Source organism: Lepisosteus oculatus, chromosome 3 (genome assembly GCF_040954835.1).
Source record: "Lepisosteus oculatus isolate fLepOcu1 chromosome 3, fLepOcu1.hap2, whole genome shotgun sequence".
Lineage (NCBI taxonomy): Eukaryota > Metazoa > Chordata > Actinopteri > Semionotiformes > Lepisosteidae > Lepisosteus > Lepisosteus oculatus.
In genome coordinates, this window is record NC_090698.1 from 23,066,967 (window position 1) to 23,091,426 (window position 24,460).

The following is a 24,460-nucleotide window of genomic DNA, read 5'->3' on the forward strand; positions in this document are numbered from 1 at the left end:
TGCAATTTGCACAACTGTCGCAGTCGTCTGTGTCAAGACCAAGGGGTTTGCAACAATATGACGACTATACAGTACTTTCACAAATCCAGTTTGTGCCTAATGGGCAATTTGTACAATTTTGTTACAAGATTTAATAACTGAACTGATAAATTGGAACTTCAGTTCCCCTTTAAGAAAGGACATTACCAATTGAGTGGTGGAATTACAGTGTGATTACTCAATGTGTAAGAAATTGGATGGAAAATTACCCAGCTATCCATCACATTTAATTTTTTCATACTGAATTGGCAGAGCAAAAAGATTTTTGTAAACTGTAAATTTTGGGGGTGCTGCCCTTTTCTCACTAACATGCCCTCACTCTGTTTACAGTGTTTTTTATTTAACTTAATATTTCTTTGTAAATTATTATGGTGGCCTCCTGATTCCTAACTGCATGTAAGTATTTTTTGTAATTTGACTTTGCTAAATATCTGATCTCCTTGGTGTAAAGCATAAAGTGTTTCCTCAGTAGAAAATGCAAGGTGTGATGTACAGTAGTGGTACAGTATACAAATATATATAATATTTTTATAATTATATTTATTAATATCACATATTGCCTAAACAATATCTAAACAATGTGTGTATACAAAAATCATGGCTGAATTTTACATACGTACATACGTAAATTTTACATACATAATAATATGAGGATAATAATCATTTAGAAAGTTGAGAAAGCAGAGTACCACAATAATGTTAAACAGCAACTACAGTATAACATTGCCATATATATGGAAGCAAAAACCTTCAGCATCAAAACAGTTTCAAGTAAATATTTTAAAAAGCAAAATGAATTCTGAAGTTTACAGAAACACTTAGTCTCCTTATGTAGAGGACAATGCTTCCATACTTGTTTTGTTTGGCAATAAGTTAATGTAATATGGCCAAGGCAAGTAAGGCGATCATCAGTCAAAAAGGAAGTTGATCTCCAGATTTCAATCCAAATGAGTATTCAATTTACATCATGAGGAAAACATTGAAGTCAGAATTCACCAATAAGGGGCTTTGATGGCTCAAAGGGTTACAGATTTCATCCAATTATTGTGTCAAAGGTATATGCACCCAAATGCTGACTTTTACACTGACTTCAAAAGTGAATGTATCCCCGTACATACAGTACGTGTGTCACTTGAAATCACTAGAATTAACACAAACATTGTTTTGGCACTAATATTATCAAAAATATAAATTGATTAACTGTAAGCAAATATAATATTTTGATATTGATATACCAGTATGTTTGGGCAATGCTGTACAGTATGTTGTCCTTTGCTGGATATGCACTAATAATAAATAACAACAGAATCAGAAATTCAGCAACAAAAGCTAGTGAATGCATTAAGTAAATTTAGTTTGATGATTAAAGGCAGCCCATGGTCCTGTTACAAGACTGGATTTTCTGTCCTTGATTTTCTTTCTCTTATGACATATATTTTTCATTGACAGGCTTGTCTATACTTTTATTTTAGAAGTGTTATGACTTACTGTATACACAGTAACTGTGTTGTCTCAATATTTCAGAGTCACGAAACATTTAAAAGGAAGTAAAACAGCTTTTGCAATGTATCACAATGTTTTCATTGTCATGTTAACTGGGGGCAACATTGTTGCACAGTGGTTAGCAATTGCACATTGCTGGGACTCCCAGTTGAATTTTGGACCTGGAGTGCTACAGTATCTGTGTTTGTATGTTCTCCACGTGTTCACATGGGTTTTTGTGGGGTGCTCTAGTTTCCTTCCACAGACACTTTGGTAGGTTAATTGGCTTCTGTGAAAATCAGCCCTGATGTGAGTGTGCACATGTTTGTGTCTGTTGTGACTGTGTATCTGTTTGTGCCTGTGATGAATTGACATCTGTGATAGACGCCAGAAAGGCCAGCCATGGAATGAACAGAAGAGCAGCACAAATGGCACAAACACAGAGGTTTCCTCTGGGCTCAGGGGTCAGGCAATGTCGGGGATGAGACCTATGCCTTCAGGACACGGATGTGGGGTGACCTGGTGCTAGGCGGGCCTTGCGACATCTGTACCCTAATGCTAAGCCTGGAACACTGAAAACACAGGGACTAAATAGGAACCAAAAACAAGACACACCAGAAGGACATGAATAATCACACTAGGAGCTAGGAACTAGGAACAGGAAAGAAGTGGAGCAACCTCTAGGGGTTGAATGTCTACCGAGCAAGTACCACATGTAGAATAAGCTGCACAGCACAGGAGGGAGGAAAAACCTCATTTCACTGTCAGGAAACCTCCGTGAGTCCACGGCTGAGAGCCCCTCCAGGGTATACAATAAACTTTATTAACACGTGGTAGAGGGAGCCGGTAGTCTCTCATGGACCATGACAGCATCCCCCCCAGAGTGTATCCCGCCTTGTGGTCGTTGTTTGGCAAAATAAGCTCCATGTCCTCCATGACCATGTAATGGATGGATGTTAACTGAGTCACAATATATCTCAATATGTATTCTTTTTAAATATCATTTCATATACAGCACTATCTAAATAAGACTATAATCTACATTAATGCCTTTGTCTTTCTTCTTGCTTGTTTGCTCTGGTAGAGTAAGTCCTTGTAATTAGTTTAGGGAAACCAAAGTACTGATTGTTTACAAAAATCCTACTTCAGTAAACTAATTGCTTCAAAGTAATTAAATCCTTGGTTTGTTTCCATATTCACATTAGTTGCTGACCATGAATTTCCAGTCCATTAGGACAGAAGAAACAAGAATCATTGGATATACAATCTTTCATGTCTATAATACCACACAGATAACCTCTCTGTTCCAATGTTTCCAAATGAGCAATTATTACAGTCATTAAGTAAAACTCACACCTACACATATGCTTTAATTAATTAGTACTACCAGGTCTTTAGACCACTGATACTGTAGTGTGCCACTGCTTTATATTGTGGATAGACAAATAAACTTCAAATTTTACAACATTTAAAGAGATACTGTTCCCAATTTAACTCATTTAACCATTATAGACTGAACTTCGTGGATGACAAAAATATCAATCCATTATCAGAAAGGTCCTCTCTGGTAAGGGCAGCCTGGAGCCTATCCCAAAAGTATAAGGTGTAGGGTGAGCATGTGAGAAGGACTGTGGAGAAAATAACAATCTTGAACATCCAATCAAATCTAGGCTGTATACTTATTTTGGAGGGGAGGGGGCAGAGCACCCAGAGAAACTCTAAACCCACAAACTCATCAAACATTCCGAGCCAGCAAAATGCAGATAATGAATAACTTAAACTTTTTATTAAATAGTTTCTGATGGAGAAAATTGCAGCAGTCTACTACTACTGAACCTGAATCCCTGAACAACCAGTTAATTTTCTCAGGTAGTGATTTTCACATTATACTTTCCAAATAGGTATAAATATAGTCATACTTTTCATTAATGGAATGCAAACTTCATTGCCTCTTACGTCAAGAGAACAATAGAAAGAAGTAATGGATGTATCGAGAACTGGTCCAGGCTCCTGTGAAGTGTAGTTCTAGACCCTATGCAGACGGTATAATCCAGAAGTAAGTGGAAAAGGACAATGGGGAGGAGACTAAGAGAATCAGGGGGGGTTGACAGACAGGGGTGTGTGACGATGGTGAACTGGTGCTCGGGGTGTATAGCCAAGATGAACAAGTCCATGGAGTCCAGGTAGGAAATCCGGGACGAAGTCCAAAAGTCCAAAACCGGGTGATCCAACCGAGACAAAACAGAGTTAAAAACCGGAACGGGATCCGGTACAGGGACAGGGAATAAAAGCAGGATCACAAGGCCAGGCGCTCCGAGCCCCGGACTCAGCTGGGTCAGGACGCCAATAGGAGGCCTTCAAGCCGCGGACGTAGGGCGACTTGATGGCAGGCGGGCCTCCGGGTGTCTGTCTTCCAATGCAGAGCCCAGAGTAGCGAGAGTGCCAGGCTTAAATGAGGCGGGGCAGGATTGGGGGCAGGTGCACGTAAATAGCAAAATAAGAAAGAGCCGGAGCACCCTTAAGAGGAGGGATTATGATCGTGACATGGACACATAAATATCTTGTGCAGTAGTGATGTTATAAAAACTCACTAATTTTCTTCTCTGTTTCTGCTGGAGTGTTGCATTGGCTGCAGAAAAGAGCTGATCGAGGAATATAAAGAACAGGTCAATGCAAAATGCACTCCAAAACATCTTTTGCTATAGCAAACCTGAATCCTGTTTCCTGTAACTATTTAGTTAAACACTTTGATTGATTTCATGGGGATGCCAACATTTAAGAAATTATTCTACATGTGTTTAATGACTTTATGTCTTTTTAGGAGCTTCAGATCTCATAATCAGCATTATTACCAATCATTATTACTGATTTTATGAGCAAGCATGGTAATACCAATAATGAATGTCATGCATATTTTTATGCCCATTAACACCTTTCAGGCTGCAAATGATGAACATTACATAGATGGTCTTCAATTTGAATTAAGCTATGTAGATTATGATATGACATAGCTAATGTAGATGAAAAAATACTGTAATTTTTAGGTCAATGATGATATTTAAAATTCTTGCTGATTATGTTCTGAGGGACACTAGAAAACTTTCTGGCGAAACAGAGCATGATTTAATCAACAGTTTCATCTTATTTCAGTTTCATCTTATTTGAGCTGACATGGCATTCTGAGTCTGTTGCTATTGTTTTATTTATCAATATGTATTGTATACTGTAGTTCCTTCCATGCAGTATCTTGCCTTCTTCCCATTTTCTGCCAGTTTAGGTTCTGATTCACCATCAGTCAATATCCCTCATTGAAAATGAAGGAATATACGGATGTACAGCTCAGTATAATACAGTAATGTATATGAAATATACTGTATTGTGTACTGTAAGGCAATAAAGACTATAACACATGTTCAGGTTGTTTTTTGCTGTACATAATCCACACTGAAGATACATGATAGAAAACTGAAACACCAACATACTGAATAGAAAATCAGCCTAATCAGACTGTAACCCTTGAAAAATAGTCAAAGCTAAATGTTCTGTCATGAATCTTCTGAAAAGATTGCCTTACACAATGCAAAAAAACAAAAGAGCCTTTTTTGAGGCTTATCTTGACCTTGCAGAGAATATATTTTTAAAGAGATAACACTTGTAAGTGAAAACCTTCAGTAATTATAAAGATATCTTAAGATGAGGACTGCAATACAGAGGCAAAAAAAGACAAGGTGCTTGACATTCACCATATCATTCAAGCCTTTCCTGATATTTCTATTACTACTGATGATAAATCACAATCATTTGATGATCGTAACCATGGCACATTGTCTTGGAAATGTTTTTGAAATCCCTGGCTGCCAACTTCAATTTAAGCTTCGGAATATAATTCAAACACAGACAAAAAAAAATCTTCAAGGTCCCATTGCTTTCATGAGAAAATGGTTGGTAAAGTTGAGAATCCAATTCACTGGGTAAAAATATCATGTTGAATACAGAGTGTACTGCTACCATACAAGAACCAACAAATTATTAGAAACACTAAAATTCCCAAAGCTAAAGTTGGATTAAAATGAAAAAAAAAACATCAAAGAATGGTAGTATGTGCTTATTGGTGTTGTAATTTGAAGATATGTTTTTACTATAACACTAAGAAAGTTGAACAGTAAATACAGGGAGTAGGGTGTCAGTCAAATTCCATTTTACAGTGTGCTTGCATTGTTCTTGGCCCACTAAACATTGTATGCTTCCTTTTTAACATTGTATACTTTCTACATTTGTTTTACCATTTGTTTTAAAGCATAATGAGCTGTGATGCTCATACTGTACATCTGGTTGGATCTCAGTAGGATGCCATGTTCTTGCTAAAATGAATCTCCAAAGTAGATTTGAAGTCTTACTGTACGTTAAAAATACAACGGAAATTTACTGTATAGTACAATATTTACAGGAAAGTACTCAATAGAATTTGATCCAGTGAAATAATTGATCAATTTTTCCAAGATCTCCAACAATTTAAATGATTTCTTTTTCTATTTGTCTTAAAGACAAGCTGTTAAATAAAAAATGTATTGGCCTTATAAGAACATTATTTGTGTAAGGAAAATTTCTCCTGCATCAACAATCAGCCCTGAAAAATAATCTTGAAGATGAGGTCTCATACACTATGTTTAATTTATGCTTTCCACCAATGCAATCCCTGTGTATAATCTCCATTACTTGTAGTGGATTTCTTATATGGAAGAGACATTTTTAGATTTAAGAGAAATGTGTTTTAATTTGAAGTACAGTAGGCATGAAAAGAATTGAAAATAAATTCCCCCTTTTACTTACCACAACCATACAAGGCTGTTGGTGCACTATGCTGTACAGCAAACCTGCTTTTGTTTTACTAGTAGACTATACTAAATTGAACAAACTTAATTTGTCCTCAGATTTCAAAAGATGTCAGATCTCACGAAGGCTATAAGATTAAATAAACCTCTGTGAAATGCAGCTGCTGTTATAAATAATGAAGTACTTGGTTTATTAAGGAAGCAATGTTGCAACTAAATATGTCAAATTTCAAATAAAAGTAAAATGCAAAACTTCTAGGCTCAGTCAAAATAAACCAATAATCGAGGAAGCAACAGCTTGTCATTTATGATAAAAATTGTGATTCATCCGAGTCTTAAAAATAACATATTTAAACCATCTGCTGTATCTCGCCAATTGAAATGAATCTGCATTATTTATTCCTCTTATATTCAGAAATAAACTGTGACATAAAGAAATTGCAAAGATGAATTGTTCATTTTCGATTGAAGAAGCCAGCTCTGAGGGCATAAAGCATTTAGCTTCTGATGACTGCGTAATAGCCCCTCATTGTTTATGAATTAATGTTTAAATATTTAAAATTCCCTCAGGAATGGTTGCACTTATATCACAGATATATTAGTCTTTGTTAAGCACCAACACAACTTCTGAGTGTCATCTTAACAAGAAATCATATTAATCAACATGTCCTGCAGCTCAGAAAGATACAGTATGCATTTACTCATACATAGAGCAGTGGCTACATGATTGCTAAAAACGAATGCATGAAACCTGGGTGGAGGTGAGCACTAAGACTAATTAAGTCAGCTTAGCTGTGTGGTTAACAAGGTCTTTTCTTTGGGGAAAGGATTGCAAACCTTTGCCTTCTACAATTAGAGACTGGCCCCGTGCAGAGAAGCCAAAACAAAACAATTCAACAGGAATTATTATTAAAGATCAACCAATCAATACTTCAATTATTTTTTCATCGGCAGCAGAATTGAATGCAAAGAAACATGGCTGTGCCATACCCAACACCATCCGCTGGAGTAAAACAACAACAACCGAGATATCTTGAACAAAACAAGAAAATCACTAACCGTAAGACAGTAAGATCATGCAAGGTGTAAGAGAAAGAATCAGACCAGGACTCAAATGGTTCAGAGGCGTTTTGGAGTATACTGTTCATCTTAAGGCTCTGTAGAAACCACAGTTGACTGCATTGCAGTAACAGTCCTCTGGGGTCAAATTTGTCAAAAACAATGCTGTTCTAGTGGGAAAGCCCCATAGTAGTCTGAAACCAACAAAGTAATGAAGGTTACAAGGGCATGGAAATAATGCTTTGTGCTATGCAATTGTATCTGATTTCATTTGAAAAACTTAATTTTATGTGTTTAAAAGGAAACAAAAGCTTACAAAATTCAATGCCGTGAATTCAAATCCTGAGTATATTTGTCTCTGTCTCAGATTGGCTGATGTGCTGTCCCTGCTGTGATCCCAATATGATTGCTGATATAACTGAAACATAGAAGTTTTTAAGATCATATGTAAAGCATTTGTATTACTGCCAGCAAATGATCTTATGTCACTATATTACAGGCAAATATAGTCATTTATTTTAAGACCACTGTCATGTGCATGATAATTCTAGGAAAACACTTCTGATCTTTTTTGTTTGCTGTCTTTGAATGACTATATTATCATAATACAGTATTTTCAGAAATTATTAGTTTACTTTCCAGTCACAATTCATTAAAAAATTTAAATAACTTCAAGTTACAAATCATTTCCTAGTGAAATAATGGATTCATCCCTTATCCATAGCCTAACATTACTCTTGCCTAACCAGAAGGTGCAAACAAAGATATATTAATAATAATAGCAGAAATAAATACATTAGTTTTGTCTCTCTTAACTGCTCCCATTTGGAAAAGAAAGGGCAAATGAATAATACCTAGCCTTGCGATGTGGCTGAAGACTGCATGATTCACTTTTATAATATTTCTGAATAATACATTAGGTAAAGCAGCTGATTTGTGTTGTGATCCATCATAAAAGGGTAAAAATAACACATATTTCTCTCAGAACATCAAGGACCTGTCTTTTGATACCAGTGGAAGCACTTTGGATACACTCAGAAGGAATAATTTCCTGGTAATAATTTATTATTTTAGTAGGTAATAATGATTTCCCCAACAGTACTTGAGTGACTCAATTTGTGGCTTCCTTGTGTTTATTTATCGATTCATCTCTCTTTATTAAGATTAGCAGAGATCTTCTGTCATCGTAAATCAAATTAATTTACAGTCACTTATGCCCTTGCTTAAATATGATGCTAGATTACACACAAATCAATCGTGCAACAAATTGTTCACAAACAGGAAAGAGGTCTTAGTGCAAACAGCATTACTTGAAAGCATACAAAGCTGATGAAGACTTAAGGAAATCCATCATATATAAAACAGATGATAACTCAGTAGAACATTATACTAAGGTAATCCTTAATGCTTCATAAATTCTCATTCAATAGGTATCTGTGCATTGTGGCTTAGCAGGTTTAGCATTTTAATGACCTACTCCAAGTGAAGCAGACAGAGGCTGATCATGAGTTATTGTTTCCTTCAAAAAGTCTTTTAACAGACCTGGCCTGTAACCCATTCAAGACCATTGTATATCTTTAAGATGGTATAATTCTTTGACAGCACCTCACTCATAAGGTTCCTGGGAAACATATACTGTACTGTTAAAAAGAAAATAAATGTTTTCTTCTGAGAAACAAACAGAAAAAGGGCAGAATTATAAATGAAAGAAAATCTCATTTAAATATCTTCATCCTTCAGATTTTCGCAATTTTCAAAACATCCATGTTTCGTTTCTTGTTAAGAGTTCCTGTGCCTTATTGGACGGGACAGAACATCAAGGTTAAGCTATTAGCCGTATAATGCTTATAATAATTGTGGACATATTAGCAGAACTGAATCAAGAAGAAGCACTACTGAGTATGAATTCTGGAGAAGTGCTTTGTACAGTATGTGATGAGAATGGAGAAGGAGTGCATTCCAAACAATACATTAAACGAGTGGGAGAATTGCCTTGAAGGAGAAAAGACAGGCAGGACCAAAATAAAACTCAGGGTAGTAGGTTATGATCTTGGGGTTGCTTATGTTAGTATATTGAGAGATTGGGAGAGCACAACTCACCAATAGTGTAAACTATGAATATGTTCTGTATTTAAAAAACATGCTAATACTGGTGAAGACATTTGATACAAAAGTGCATGGAACAAGTGGCACGATCTCACAGGAGTGTGGTATGATCAGAAATTGCCACTGAAACTGAGAAAAAAAAGAGTACTGTATGTGAAGCACAGGTGAAACCCCTACAGCATCAGTGAATGTTGAACAGACAGCACGATCAGAAAGTTAGTGCAGCAGAAATACAAAAATGAGAATGCATAGACAGGGATGAGGTGTAACCAGAGCTGATACAATGGGAAATAAGGATGTGAGACAAAACATCAAAGTGCCTCCAAATAGCTAAGACAATAATAAGACAAACAATGAGACAATAAGATAAAAAAATGTTCAAACTGACTAGGATGGTATGAATGTGTCACCAGAGGAACCAGCAATTATATTGAGAAAAGAGTGTGAAGGAGAAATCATCTGTTAAAGAGTCTAAGAAGAGAAGATAAAGATGTTCTTAAAAACCCATGGAACCTATGGAGTGTGAAATGAAAGAGTAAATATTGTAGAGATCTATGCAGGAATTGATGCCATGTACAGTAGCCCACCACATAAAGAAATGGTGGGGTGCTTTGAAGAAGTTGCTTGTTAAACTTTGCCTTCCTCTTGAGGATATAACAGAACTCTTCAGTCCCTGAAAGCAATCTGTGATTGCCAGTAATAACCTATTCTCCAAGTCGTACTGCTCAGTATGACAGTTGTGTAATGAGTCAGCAACCAGTTTCATTCAATTGTCACTTGATTATTACTCAGTGTCTCCAGGGGTTCACCTTAACATTTCTGCCAACATTTTCCCTCCAGGTTAAAGAAAAAAAACTGTCAGGAAAAAATAATTAAAACAAACAAAAAACAGCTGTAGGATCTGTAGTTAAAATAATGGGGAGTGCCGAACTTAAGGGATAAACTGAGAAATACCTACTGTATCTTTGTTTAGGAGTCTGTGATTAAATTCTCATCTATTTTGCTGCATTTATTACATTTATCATATAGACTAGGGATGGAGATTCATCAACAGCTTCAAACAGTCAGTTGTAACATTAAATGAGAGAATAACAATAAAGTCATTTGAAAGACAAGAGTTTCATTTGCAGTTGAATGCTTCCATTAGTCACCAAGATTAAATTGAAAAGTATTGGCACCATTTTCTTTTATTCCACATGTATAAGATAATGATCCCAGAGTATTATGTACTTTACTTCAAACACAATCTCATTATTAAATAAAAAAAATAAAAGTTTTGTGCTGGCATAGTATAGAACATACCACAACTAATACCAGGCATATGCTTACAGCACTAAGCAAATACATCTTAATAAAGTACTAATAAAACCCTGATCAGATTCTACAAGCTGCTCAACTTTAATCTTCATTACACTGATCAAAACAATATTTTGACAAAATTACACAATGCAGCAGTCAAAACACTTCTACAGCCGCCATATTGCATATCCATTGACATGCTAACCCTTTCCATGGAGTATTCCCAACAGATTCCCCTAGAGTTCAACACACAGAAATATTTAACACCACATTGCAATATGGGCAGATAATTCCCACAGCAAGACTGCATCTCTGAACATTTGGAAAAATCTGGTTGATGTTAAAAGGAGGTGGAAAGCCATGCTACATTCCATCGTTTCTGATGAGAAATGCTCCAAGGCCACCTTCTTCGATTTTTTTAAGAAGTCAGTTTTGGAAACTTATTTCTTTGGCTGCAGTCCGTTTAGAAACATGGAGTTACCTAAGCTTTTCTAAGTGTACAGTGACAGTGGGGAAGAGGGTGGGATCTTCTACTGTGATTTTTGTACAGTATCAACAAAATACTGTCATCTAGATCTTTTCTTTCTAAGCACAAAGGAAATTAAAAAACACTGTGATATAAAATAGAATCAGTGGCACACGTGCTAATCCCTTCTGGAGGCTTACCTTTAACTTGCACTCCAATGAAAAAGCTGACATTGACATTCCCCACGTATCTCTCCACCAGAATGTAGTACCACTGCTCCCAGAAGGGAAGCTGGGTCTCCAGCTCGCAGCTCTTGCTCTCTTTGCAGTCCAAGTAAGTGGAGTTATGCAGAGGTGGGGCTTTGGCCCTGATCTTCAGGAACACTGGGCAGCTCTCCACCTTCTTGTCTATCGTGCTACAGTTCACAAGTTGCACCTTCACTTTGGAAATGTAATTTGGAATAAACACTCTAGGAGGAAGAACAGAACACAATACATGACTGTACAGTAACAACACATGCAAATTGCGACGGTGAATCTCAACTGAACAGTACCAGAATAGCAACTGAACATACAATATCATGTAATTCCTTTGATGTCTGAAGTGGCTGATTTTGAATTCAGCCCTGCTCATGTAATTTCCAGTGGCATGAAGAGTAGATTGACCGTGTAATTACATGAACAGGGCTTTAGGAATAAATTCATTCCTGCGGTATTTAGTTGAAATTTATTATGAGTTAACAGCCACTATTTTAAAGCATTACCCATGACCCCTTAGTCTCAGCTGCAGCAATCTCTATTGTTACTGTTGTAAGGCAATGTGAAATCAAACTTTTTTAACGACATCAATTTTAAAAATTAATGTTCTTGAGACCATTAAGTGCCAGAGATTGGAGAAGTTCCTTTTTCAAAGGTCAACAGATTAAAAAAAAAACAACTAAATACTGTAATTGCATGACATACACAGAAAAGGTGAAGTGGTTTGCTATTTTAGCACTCACAATTTTCGAACAGAAGTAATAAACAGATGTTGAGTGACAATAAAGGGCATTTACTCTGATTTGACATTTACAAAGCATGATGTAGTTATTGCATTTTTAATACATATAAACTGTAGATCCAATTTCCTAAATTGAAAAGGTAGAAGTGTTTTTGTCTTGTTTATCTTGTTTTTCAGACACATGTGACATGCCATAAAAAAGTCATAATAAAAACGGCATTTTCTGCTATACATCAATAAAAGTATACATATTTATTATACAATAAAGGACTAAGGCCAAAGCAAAAGCTGTTTTCTTTTCTGTATTAATGAAGAAAATAGCACTGGTGGCAGGGAATTTGGAAGTGAGTGGTGCATTAGTACTGGAAAATGATTATATTTAAATAAGACTATGTAGAGTGTGCATTAACAAAATTGTTAATATTAACAAAAGCCCAGTTTTGTTAAAAAGCTTTTGGTTTTGCTGACAGAATGAAATGAATTGACTATTTTGTCTAATTTTCTAATTAAACAACACAAAACATGAGACACGTGGTGTACATGCTTCATCACATTATATTTCAGGAAATGCACTAATTGTAAGTTATGTCTTTGAATTTTTTTTTCTAAATTAATCTTTTTAATTGGTATGAGTTCAATTAATATTTTGGGGGTTGTGCTTTGCCTTGGCATAACTTTTGTGATTGATTAAATGAAACAAATTCACTTCACCTTCAGACTCATTCTTATTCTGGTGATAGTCATAGTTATTACTTTTCTGTTATTAATTCAACTTGAATATGCTCAAGGGAATGCAGTTAATAAACTTGCTGAAATTATCTGTGTGTGTGTTTAGTGTGTGAGTTTCTGGAAATTGCCTGACAGGTTGATTATAAAATTGCTTAAGCTGTCATTTGAGTCTATCTGCATTTGACAGAAGAAAAACAGGCCTATGGAAAACAAAAACCGCTCATCAGAGAATTAAAACAACATTATGTATATCCTGCACACTCCTGTTTTAATATATCTAATTGTTTGGATTTCATATGCTCAAGTTTATAGCATGTTAGGTTCTTGCTAGATTTCAAATTATGAAAATGAACACTTTAAAATACTATAGTGTTATTCTTCAATTTCCCTATAGAAATCAAGGGCACATTTGTATTCATCATTATAATAAAAAAATATATGAAACTGAGGTTTCCTCTTTTTTTGTCTGGAAATTGAAACACTGTCATGTTCTTTTTAAATTATGTCCCCCGTGCAGAAATCACCTTAACATTGATTATGTTAAATATGTTTTTTTGCTGTTCTCTTCAATACTGAATAAATACAAGTTATAATTTATTTCTTCCTTTGTTACAGTAATTTCTTTGGTTTGATTTAGCTTACCTGTTCTTCCAGACAATGAAAGAAATATTCTTTAATGTCATAATTTCGAAGACTTAAATAATTTCTTTCATCTTTTATTACGTACAGTATTTAAATATTTCCTCTTAAAAATACATCATGTCATGACATTTATATCATGTTAACATATATCATACATTTTCATTCCCAGCTTTCACAGTATATTCATGTCTTTTAATAAATGTATGCTCCACTCATGTTAATTAAATGTCATACATTATTTTTTTAATGGTAAATTACTTTTACACAGGCTCTGTACCATTAATGTGAAGCTTATCTTTTAGTTCATGTCTATCTCCTAGAACTACCATGAACATTTTGAGCTTAGAAAATATGTTGATTGTTCATTGCTATTCATTTATTGAGTACTTTGATGAAGCATACAGTAATCATATAAGATCTTGACTCAAATGGTTTAGATGTGCTTCAACTGAATAGAAAGAATAATATGAAATTGCAATAATTTGTATAACCTCAAATTGAATATTGACCTTAAGATATACTATACATATTATAATAAACCATAATAATAATATAAACACGATTAATATTTTGTTAAAGTGTTCTTGTAGTGATAATGCTACAGTAAATATCATTTACTGAACACAGAAAACATATAACATTCCTGTAATTTCTGTTGTGTCCTGGTCGCATAAGACAACATACAACTTCAGCTAACTGTAGCTAACTATCAACTGTATATACAGTACTGTCCCAATGTAACTTAACTTTATTAAATAGACAACATCAAGACTGATATGTTTGTAGTGTTGGATCTGTAACTATTACAGGCTACACTTCAATCTCTGTAGTCTGAAAAACAACAAACTTTGGTATACATGTACAGGTATGCACTTGTGCCCTCATGTCTGTAGCATTCCCAAGATATGTTAAATACTGCCACTTACTTGTAAAGCACCGATCTGTTGTGTACTGGGATTATTTGCTTTATCAAGTATCCAGGATACAGGACAGGAATACCAATCAATCTCTGCACAATTAATTGGGGCTGAAAGAGGTATTGGCATTCTTCATAGAGCCCCTGCATGGGAATAATAACAACATATGTAAAAATCTGTTATTCTTGTCTGAAGATATTTATCTGGGCCTGAAAGTAAATTCCATGCAATCCAGTAATTCCACTGTGATCCAACAAACCTAATGCAAGTGTTCTTTTACAATGAAAACATAAGCTCATTCTATCTACTGTAAATATTAGGCTAACAGATGTAAACATACATTATTATTTGTAATACAACTGAATTATGTCTATATCAATATTTTCTCAAATTCTCGTAAATACTTTCCTCCATGCAGTTCATAATTATAAATGGCATGAACTAGGTTTCCTAATAAAAATGAAAAATGCTAGTAAGCTTTTATTAAATCAATTTATGTAAATTATGTGTCAATGACAAAACAATAAATCACTGAGAACTTAAACAACATCTTGTAAAACACTTCTCACAGTATAAAATGCATAGTTTAAAAAATCAATGATTTCATGCAAATTCTGTAAAGGGTGCAATGTGAATCATATTTTATAATAATATATAATAGTAATGTAAAATAAAGCAAAATTTTGTTTTCATCTTAAAAGCTTCTATTTTAAAATAATTCTTGCAAAGACAGTAATGTCAGACATAAAGACCTGAATGACACATAGGATGAAAGGATTTTTTTAGGAAAAATCCACTGAGAGATCTTATGGCTTAAAAAAATACACAGTTCAAGTATTTCTGTTATACTGTATATGTTTTTCTCCCCAGTCTCATTTTTAAAATGGATACAGTAGATTTGTCAAATAAATAACGATGTCCAGTACCAAATGTATGTAATCTATTTTGGATTCAGTATTTTGAAAAATACAGTACATTCTGTCTAAACTACTGTATTGTTGTTGTTATTAGATAATTTATTGATCCAGTTTGGGAAATTGCAGAATTATTATTATTATTATTATTATTATTATTATTATTATTATTATTGATGCTGTTGAATAAAGATGATAAGAATAAAGAGGTTAAAGAGAGTATGCCTAATCAAAAGATAGGGAGGTAATTAAAACTCTGTGGCATCCATTTAGGTAAAAATGTGCTACAGTATAAGCCTTTAGGTAACCAATACGAATTAAGAATAAGCACTTGGGAAATGTGTTGGTGTGTGTAAAAAAGAAATAAGTGTTGTTTTAGATTTAGTGACAGTTGCATTTGAATTTCAGGGAATGTCATTCGGTGTGAGAATGTCATGACGCAAGCACTGTATATTGTGCTCATCACATCACTATGAAAACAACCATTCATCATTAAGATGCCACTGCTGATTATTGGAGAGAAGAGCTGAGCACTTGGAGTGCTAAACACTGGGATATCGCAATAACTGTCACATTCATGTTCACACAGCAACCGTTTCTTGTCTATTAGAATAATTTAGGATGACTGCTTAGTTATTTTGGTTAGACTGTTATTGTAATGGGTACAATGGTATAGTGCTTGGCATTTCTGCTTCACAGCCTTGGGGCCTGGGTACAATTCCAGACCTGGGGTTTTATTTGCGCAGCCTTTGTAGATTATCCAATTGTTCGTGTGGGTTTCCTCCTGGTGCTCTGGCTTCCTCTCACAATCCAAAGACAACCTGGTAGGTTAATTGGCTCATCCGAAAACTGGCCTTGGTGTAAGTGTGTGTGGTTGTGTCTGTGTGTGCCCCGCAACTGACTGGCATCCTGTCCGGGGTATACCCTGTCTTGCACCCATTGCTTGCCAAGATCCCTGTGATGCTGGACTGGATAAATTCATCAATTTCCCTATGGGATTAATAAAGTATTATCTATCTCTATCTATCTAAAATAGTTTGACAATGGATGGATGGAGGTTATTGTCCTCACCCTGGTACCCCATATATTACCTCAGTAAGACAGGATGTGCAAATCTGTCTTTAAAACCTTTGCACTCACTTGTATCTGGCCTGAGCTACAGAAAATGCTGTCACTGGGATTTGGAACAGGACAATTAGGGACGAAACAGTCCGAAGATATATGGCAGACATAGTTCACAGTGCTCTGGCACAATCTTTATTCATCAACTTAAAGTTACACAACAATTCTAGGTAGCAAGTGGGGGTAATAGTGGTTACAAAAGCTTGTTAATAAAAATGTTATTTCCAGTGATGAATCAAGATTTAAGCTGAGCTTTGTTGTTGACTAGCTCTGAGTCCATCAATGCCAGGGAGAATAATTTGCACATAAGTGCGTTGCTCAATTACATTGGTAGAGACAGAGACATGATTGGGGTGTAATTAACCCTAAGCTCCTATAATAATTTGTTGTTCTATACTGTATAAAAGTCTCATTTCTTAATACAGCTGTACTCTATATAGACAACATCTCACATCACTGTTCCTTCCATTGACCCTGCCTAATGGTAACCATAACCCTAGTTCTAGGCAGTGTGGTGCACAGGTGACGCACACAGAAAGGTCATCTTCTAACATGACAATTTTCACACAGGCCCAGCCAAGACTACACTGGCTTTCTTCATGCACTCAGTGTTCAAGTGTTAGATTTCAAAGCAAAGGTAGTTTTCAGAACCAAATCACAGATTGTAGGATACATAATATGCAGTACTTGACATTTTACAATTGCAACAGTTCCAGCACTACAGTATCTTATCTGTTTCCTCTACCAATTCATGTCTAAATAAATGTCCTGGGCTATCCTGTTCCAGTGATCAACAAGTAGATCTCGTTGTTGATTCATATTCTGTTAAATGGGACGGACAAGGTTTTGACATCCAACTTTATTCAAATAGAATTATTTCACTACTTTATTCCAAAGACAAAGAATGTACGTTACATTGGTTCAAGTAGGTAGCCACTTCAGCATGAATAGACTGCAAAGGAACAAGTAAAGGTTTATTCCATGCTGAAAAGAGAAAAAAATAAACATAGCGTTTCGGGTGTCTCATTCTTTCCATGTACATTACTGTATGTACTGTACCTGCATGAGGTAGACCGCACTAATTTTTCAAGGAATTAAACATTCCACTGACGTGGAAGAAGCAACTTTAACCAAAAATCAATTTTGAACACAACAAATGAGAAAATACATATTGTTAACAATATCTTTTAGCTAAAGAAGTAACATTGCAAGACTGAATATTTAGATCTTTTGAGCTGGAGTGAAATTAACTATACAACTCTTGCCCCTGCCTGAATGGTAATCTCATAATTTGATCTTAATGAATTTAAAAAACCACAAAGCATGTCCAATGTAATTTCTTTAAAAAGGAAGGAGATTTAAGGAGATTAAACAAATAAGATAATGTTGGACTAAAATTAAATATGTACTGTTGTTCTCTGCTGTATTAGAAAGGAACAGTTCTCCATGCCTGAGTTACAGAGAAAATTACTGGCATACATATGCCCCAGAGGTACTGTATATGCACCTGGCCTGCCAACTCTGCAGGAAACTCCATATAGCATAATGATTATTTTTTCTACCTTTCTACAGCACTAAAGTGAAATAAATGACTTTATCAGCAGATTGGAAAAATATTAAAAGAAATGTGACCTTTTTGTTACTGCTTCTGTGTTCAGTGCTGTTTACCTGCGTGATATACTGAAGTCACATTTTCTTCTTCTTCATACTGTACATACTGTAAGACTCACATTTCAACAATACACAGGCATAATAATACATTTAGAAAAACTGCATATACAGTATACAGTAAGTGATCATGGTAAGCAGCAAAGCATATCAGAAGCACAGTGAGTCTACAGTACATTGCAAAACTATAGATGGTAACTTTTTTGATTATAGACATATTTCTGGAATATGTATGTTCAGTATCTCTGACATACATGAAAAAAAGTGATCCTGCAGTATTACATATTCTATAATAATTCTTCTGACACCTATATTTGCACTGAAAGGCCTTTGAAGTATTTTCATGAATAATGTTCTTCTGAACAGATGATATCAGACCTTTGCAGACCTCTCCATCACTATATTAATCATGACATGGGGAAAACACCTGCTGCCAACTGCCTGAGGTGTTTACTCTTTTGTACCAGGTCCTTTACAAAATAATGATATTCCACCAATGTATTATGATGAAGGGGTCATCTTTTTGTTGATCTATTAATGGGTTAATAACCTACAGACAAGAATCCCATATTTAATATTTCGGTAAAAACCCAATCAAAAATCATTTTAATCAACAAACCCACATTAAGAGTTGTTAACTCATGCACAGACAACGTCATCATTTTTTGTGTCATTTTTCATGTTCACTGTGACAACTCGTTTAACTTATTCAAATTATATATAAAAGGGAATCACCTGTTGTAAATCACCCTGTACATCTTTCCAGTGCTCTCAATACAACCAGATTGCCACATGGGGATGGGGTCAATCTTGTTTTTTCAGAGCCTTCATGACCAGGATTCCTTCCCATCCTGCTACAGGTACAGTATGAATACTTCATTTATTTTATTTTAGACAAACTCAGATAAGCGTTACTCTACTCCAAATTGGTCACAATGTCACTTCACTATCAAACTACAGTACATCCTAGAGGAGATACATAAAGATCAGGTCAAATCATCTTCACTCACTAGCTAGCTACTGTACTTATTATACTGCACTTAAAACTCTCTTGTTACCTGTTGTAGCTGAGGTGTGTACTGCTGCTGGATGTACTGGAGTTTCATTGTCCATGAACCTCATGTGTAGGTGTTAAGTTGGCCCTTATGGATGTTAGTCTTTCATTTCAAATTGCCATTTGGGCTTATTGATAGGCAGTTTCGAAAGCATCAGCAACTTCATTATCATCCACTATGGTATTATAAAAGAGTGAGCTGTTCTATTTTTAATTGTTTCTTGTTCTGACACAATAGAAGTGATGTTTTGCTTCAGTTCTCACTGCACATGCCTGTCTTATTGCTATACCGTCTAAATTCTCCATTTCCTCCTCATCATTGATTGGTGTCTGCTAAATTTTCCTTTTGCACTCAAACTGCTGCTGTTTGGGTACTAATTCTGTATCCACCTGTTTGCTCAAGGAAATCAATCAAAGACCTGACATTTCAAGCTCAAGCAATGGTCTTAATGGTGTATCTCTGTAGTGGATTTACTGTAAGTAGATAATGAACCCTTTCAGGACAAAAATACCCCCTCTGAACCTTTCAAATCCACTATTGCTCCTTCTCCGTATCAACATCTCCCTCTTATCCCGACTTGACATCTGCCGTGGGACTTAAGTCCCATCTATCTTAACTAAGACACTCCTGCAAACATGTGCTAACATCTCAGTCTCACATTTAAAACCTGCCAAGGCTGCTTAAAAGATGCCAATGCCTGTTTCATTTATTTCATATCTTTCATATTTCTTTCATTTGCCAAAAATCCTCTTAAGTTTCCTCTGCTCTCCCTGTTACTGTTCTCTCATCCTTTCTCTGCTTTTACATTTCATTGAGTTCATTGTGTTAGTGTCCATCTGCAGTCTTCCCATCCACTATACTGTACATCCAGGCCCAGCTATCTCTGCATTCCTCCTTCCACCTGGGGTTTGACTGTCTCATCCAAATGGGCAAGCATCACCCCTCAACCCAAACAGGTTAATACAAACCTTATACATACAGTTCTTAATGGTTAAGACATGAATGTGATCTTATTCTTTAGGTTCAGTGCTCCTTTGCTTTGTTCCTTTGAGAAAAACTGTCTCATCTTGGCCAGGGATTGACTCTCAAGCTGAGCATGTTAACACCAAACATTTCTATAAAATGCTGTTTTGTTCCTCTAATCTTATTATTATAACTGTCAGAAATTATTGATCATTATACCCCTTTAAAGGTTATCAGCCTTCTGTACAATCAAGACATTTGTTCCCCATGGATACTTTTAGGGATTTCGACTTCCTAGGCCAGTTGGCAGTCCCTCAGACTCAGTGGGTTAATGCCAAAATATCAATACCCTTTTCACAATGGCATTACTGGATTTTATCTATATCTTCACAAATTCTTTTTTACATTTAGATTTTCTTTTACTTCTCTGGCACACTTGTACACAGTATGTACTTGTGTGAAAGGTGGAATGTGTTAAGCAATAATTAAAATTGATTTAGGAAAATAAACAAAGTAGACATTTTACTGATCTGTATATGCCCAATGAACTTTGGGGAACTATGTAAGGAGAAAACTCAAATAATGCTGCCATTAAAGAACAAATTAGAAAAAGGGTCCCATCTGCTATTTGCACAGAGCCGAAATCATAAAATAAGGCACAGCTGGTGTTGTAAAATGCAGCAAGGGTTTTATATAGAACCACCATAGAGACTTTCATGCATATGAAAGAGAAATTTGTCATCGTGTAATATAATGGCTTTAACTCCTTTTAAATTTATGATTTTATAGCTCTGAGAATGTTTTAAATGGCAGGTTAGACCAATACAGCATCTAAATTTTAAGTAAGTTGTAAAATAGAAAAGATCATCGCTGCTGAACACAAAACATTGATGCCAGGCTGTTTGTGTTTTACATTCAGTTGTCTAATTTGCCACTACTTAGCAGTGCAGAGATTTGCTTTATGTTTATATGTACATAGTGACCCAGTGACTGTTAAGAAAGGCTGAAAAGATCATGAACTCAATTAAGTTGTGCTAGGTTTTTGAATGGATTGTTTTTTAAACCTGGGCTAACACTCGTATTCTCTGTTTTTTTTTTTAGTTCCTAAAACGATTCTTAAGGTTATAAATGTATAATTCAATTGAGAAAACAGACACAATCATTTAAGTGGAAAATATTAAAATGCTGGGTTCCAGGAGAAAACAGTATGCTGACTTACAGTATAAATTGAAGCATACATAACTCAAGTATCATTTTATAAAGAAGGTACCTAAACTGCACATTTAATTTAATAATGCTTAAAGGACTTTCAAGACAAAGTAAGGAACAAAACTTGAGCTAAAAGAATCTTCACAAACCAAGAATCTTTTGTCAGTTCCTATGAAAATAAGATTTGGCTTTTATTAATTGTACTGTACATGCGTTGTTTCACATCTTTTTAACTTTTGAATTCATTTTCATTAAGAGTCACATTTAAAAGGAAAATCTCAGCTGACTGAAATGATCATGGTATCATTAAACTCAGTTACAGTATGCTACATAATTTTGTTAATTAAAATGTTTGTATGTTTCACAGAGAACAATATGTTCTTTAAAATCGTTATTTTCATCCGCATTGAATGTTCTATATGACCTCCAGTAATAAGGAGTCCAAAAGAAAAAGAACCATTTTGCAATCATTTGCAGACAAGTATCTTTGTCTTTTAGCATTCTGCTTATTTTAATCATGGAGTTATCCACTTGATTTTCTTAGATTTAAGTTTTCAACTCTTAAGTTGACATTTTAATCATCTCCTCTGTTTTTGAAAATCCTGTGCATTATACAAAGCAGTATCCCTATATGGTTTCCAGCTGAATTAAGAGCTGAACATTATTAATCCATTTCTCTTCCACAGTATTATAACTACAAGTTTCCAGTGATCAAGTCACAGGAAGTTATAAAATTAAGTTCTTTTCAGTCAGTTAGCTTGACTGCCATTTAATGCCAACTCATTGCTCATGTTCATCATTAAGACAAGCAGGGAGACTTACCAGATTGTAATGACTCACCAGTTTCACATCAATTCATTAAAACATATACAGTACTAGTTGATAGATTTTGCTTTGCATGCCATGTCAGAAAAAGTAATGAGTTCTAAACAATGGTAAACAAATTACCAAAAGTGACTAATTACACATTTTCCCCTCCTTCTTCTATTGATATTGGTTTGTTGTTGCACTAATGAAATCTTTTTTTTATTGAGAAGTCACTTTTCCACAAATGTATACCATCTGTCTCTGTCTATGAAATTGTTAAAGGTCTCAGTTGTCTTGGACGTCTGTTTGATATTAAACTGCAATGTGTTGGACAAATACAAGTCTGTGAAACACAAACCATTCCGCCTTTAGAGGATAGCACCTTTTACAAGAATCCAATGACAATCCCACCCTTATGTAATGTATGTGTTTTTGGAGTTGTGTCTTTACAATAAAGATTTAATACCAGAATTGCAATCTTGCATGTAATCAGTGAAGAAGGAAACAAGTATTGAGCTATGATACACATCGCAACAGGTTTTTTTCTTAGGGAAATGGATCAGTTTGAAATTTCACATAATTCATCAGCTTCCATTTGGACATAAACAGATTGTCATTTCAAGAGAAAGTGAAACCAGAAGAAAACTTTAAAAAGCATAACTGCAGAATCACAAGGGAAAATATTACACGTATGTGTGTCGAACCACTTCTATAAAGCTGTTTTAATGGTACAGTATACTGTAGTAAATTGTGTGCCTTCTCTGATTTGTTTTTTAATTTTTACATTATATTACAAAATGTTTAATCTTAGAGAACATTAAAAGCATACAAATCATTTACATTTTGGAGGGGAACATTTGTTATAGAAAGAACCTTCAAGAATTTTTGAGGAAGGGCACTAGAATTATTTGCTTATAATATATGGATTGCGTTCAAGAATAATTTAAATTTAAATTTTACTGCAACACCAAATATGTCATGATTTCATTCCTTGAGCTTCATTGCTCTGATTGGAAGCATACTGTATATTGGTGAAATGTCTCATATAAAACCTAGTGACGATAAATATCACAATACCTCTCCTTTAGAGCGTGTTATTGAATGATTGAAATATTCAATGTCCTCAATTATACAATTCTACTCCTATGCCATTAGTTTGCTAAAAAGCTTTGGTCTCATAATCGGATTACCTCATGTTTTATGCTTATAATATGGTCTCATAAATACAGTAATAGCACTTCATGTTTGATTATTATATTGGCCTAAGATCAAGATTTTTTTACAAATCTGGCTTTGTGCTCATCTTGTGTAAAATACATACTGTATGGTATGCCATTTTATTATGCAATGATCCTTTTAGTACGTAGGTGTTCTTTCCAGTCAGAAATGCTTTGATGATATTACATGGTGGTGTAACAAATCAAAGAGCCTCTTAGCAGAAGAGGTTACTGACGCAGAAACCCATTTCAAATACTGCAAAATAAACCGAAAGGTAATTGTGCAGATTGTAACAAATATGTCTCAGGGGCCCACCAGGATCTCATTAAAACTGTATAAAATGCACATGACATGAATTACATACTGTAGACAAACTACATTTGTATATTTATAAACTACAGTACGTGTATACACTGTGTATACTGTAAATTACAGTAAAAAGTTTTCATGATTCTAATGAAGAAGTTTGCAAGTTCTGATTATCTGAATAGTCTGAATATTCATTTTCATTTTTTATTTGTCCTTACATTAACATTTCGTACCTCATGCTACACTTATCCGTAACATCGCTTTATAATATTGTTGACTTCTTTAAATACTGTAGGTGGCTTAGCGTGTATGGTACAGTAGTTAATATTGCTGCCTCATAGCTCTAGGGGGCAGGGTGTGATTCTGACCTGAGAAGGTTTCTGATGCTTGGATTTTTGCATGTTCTTCCTGTGTTCTCGTATCCGGGCCTTGCACACTACTGTATGTTTCTGCTCTGGGTTATTATGACCTTACCAGGAATGAATGGCTTTCTGATGGTGGATGGAATTCCTCTATTTTATCCTTATTGCTATATAAGAGGAAAAAATAAATCAGTGCTTTCTCTGGTAAAATAGATAAATAAGACTTTTAAGAATAATAATCATTCTTTTAGGGGTCTTGTTTG

The 24,460-nt window shown here is 35.0% G+C and overlaps 1 protein-coding gene across 2 annotated transcripts in view; it reads right to left on the reverse strand.

Annotated features, from left to right (window-relative positions):
* tmem8b (transmembrane protein 8B) overlaps positions 1-24,460 on the reverse strand; it is a 147,517-nt gene that overhangs the window by 55,890 nt on the left and 67,167 nt on the right. For both annotated transcript variants that reach the window (XM_015340190.2, XM_069187026.1), the window contains exons 4-5: positions 14,580-14,713; positions 11,484-11,752 (exon numbers count right to left, since the gene is read on the reverse strand). In XM_015340190.2, the coding sequence (XP_015195676.1) occupies positions 11,484-11,752; positions 14,580-14,713 (403 nt within the window). The remainder of the gene's footprint in view (positions 1-11,483; positions 11,753-14,579; positions 14,714-24,460) is intronic.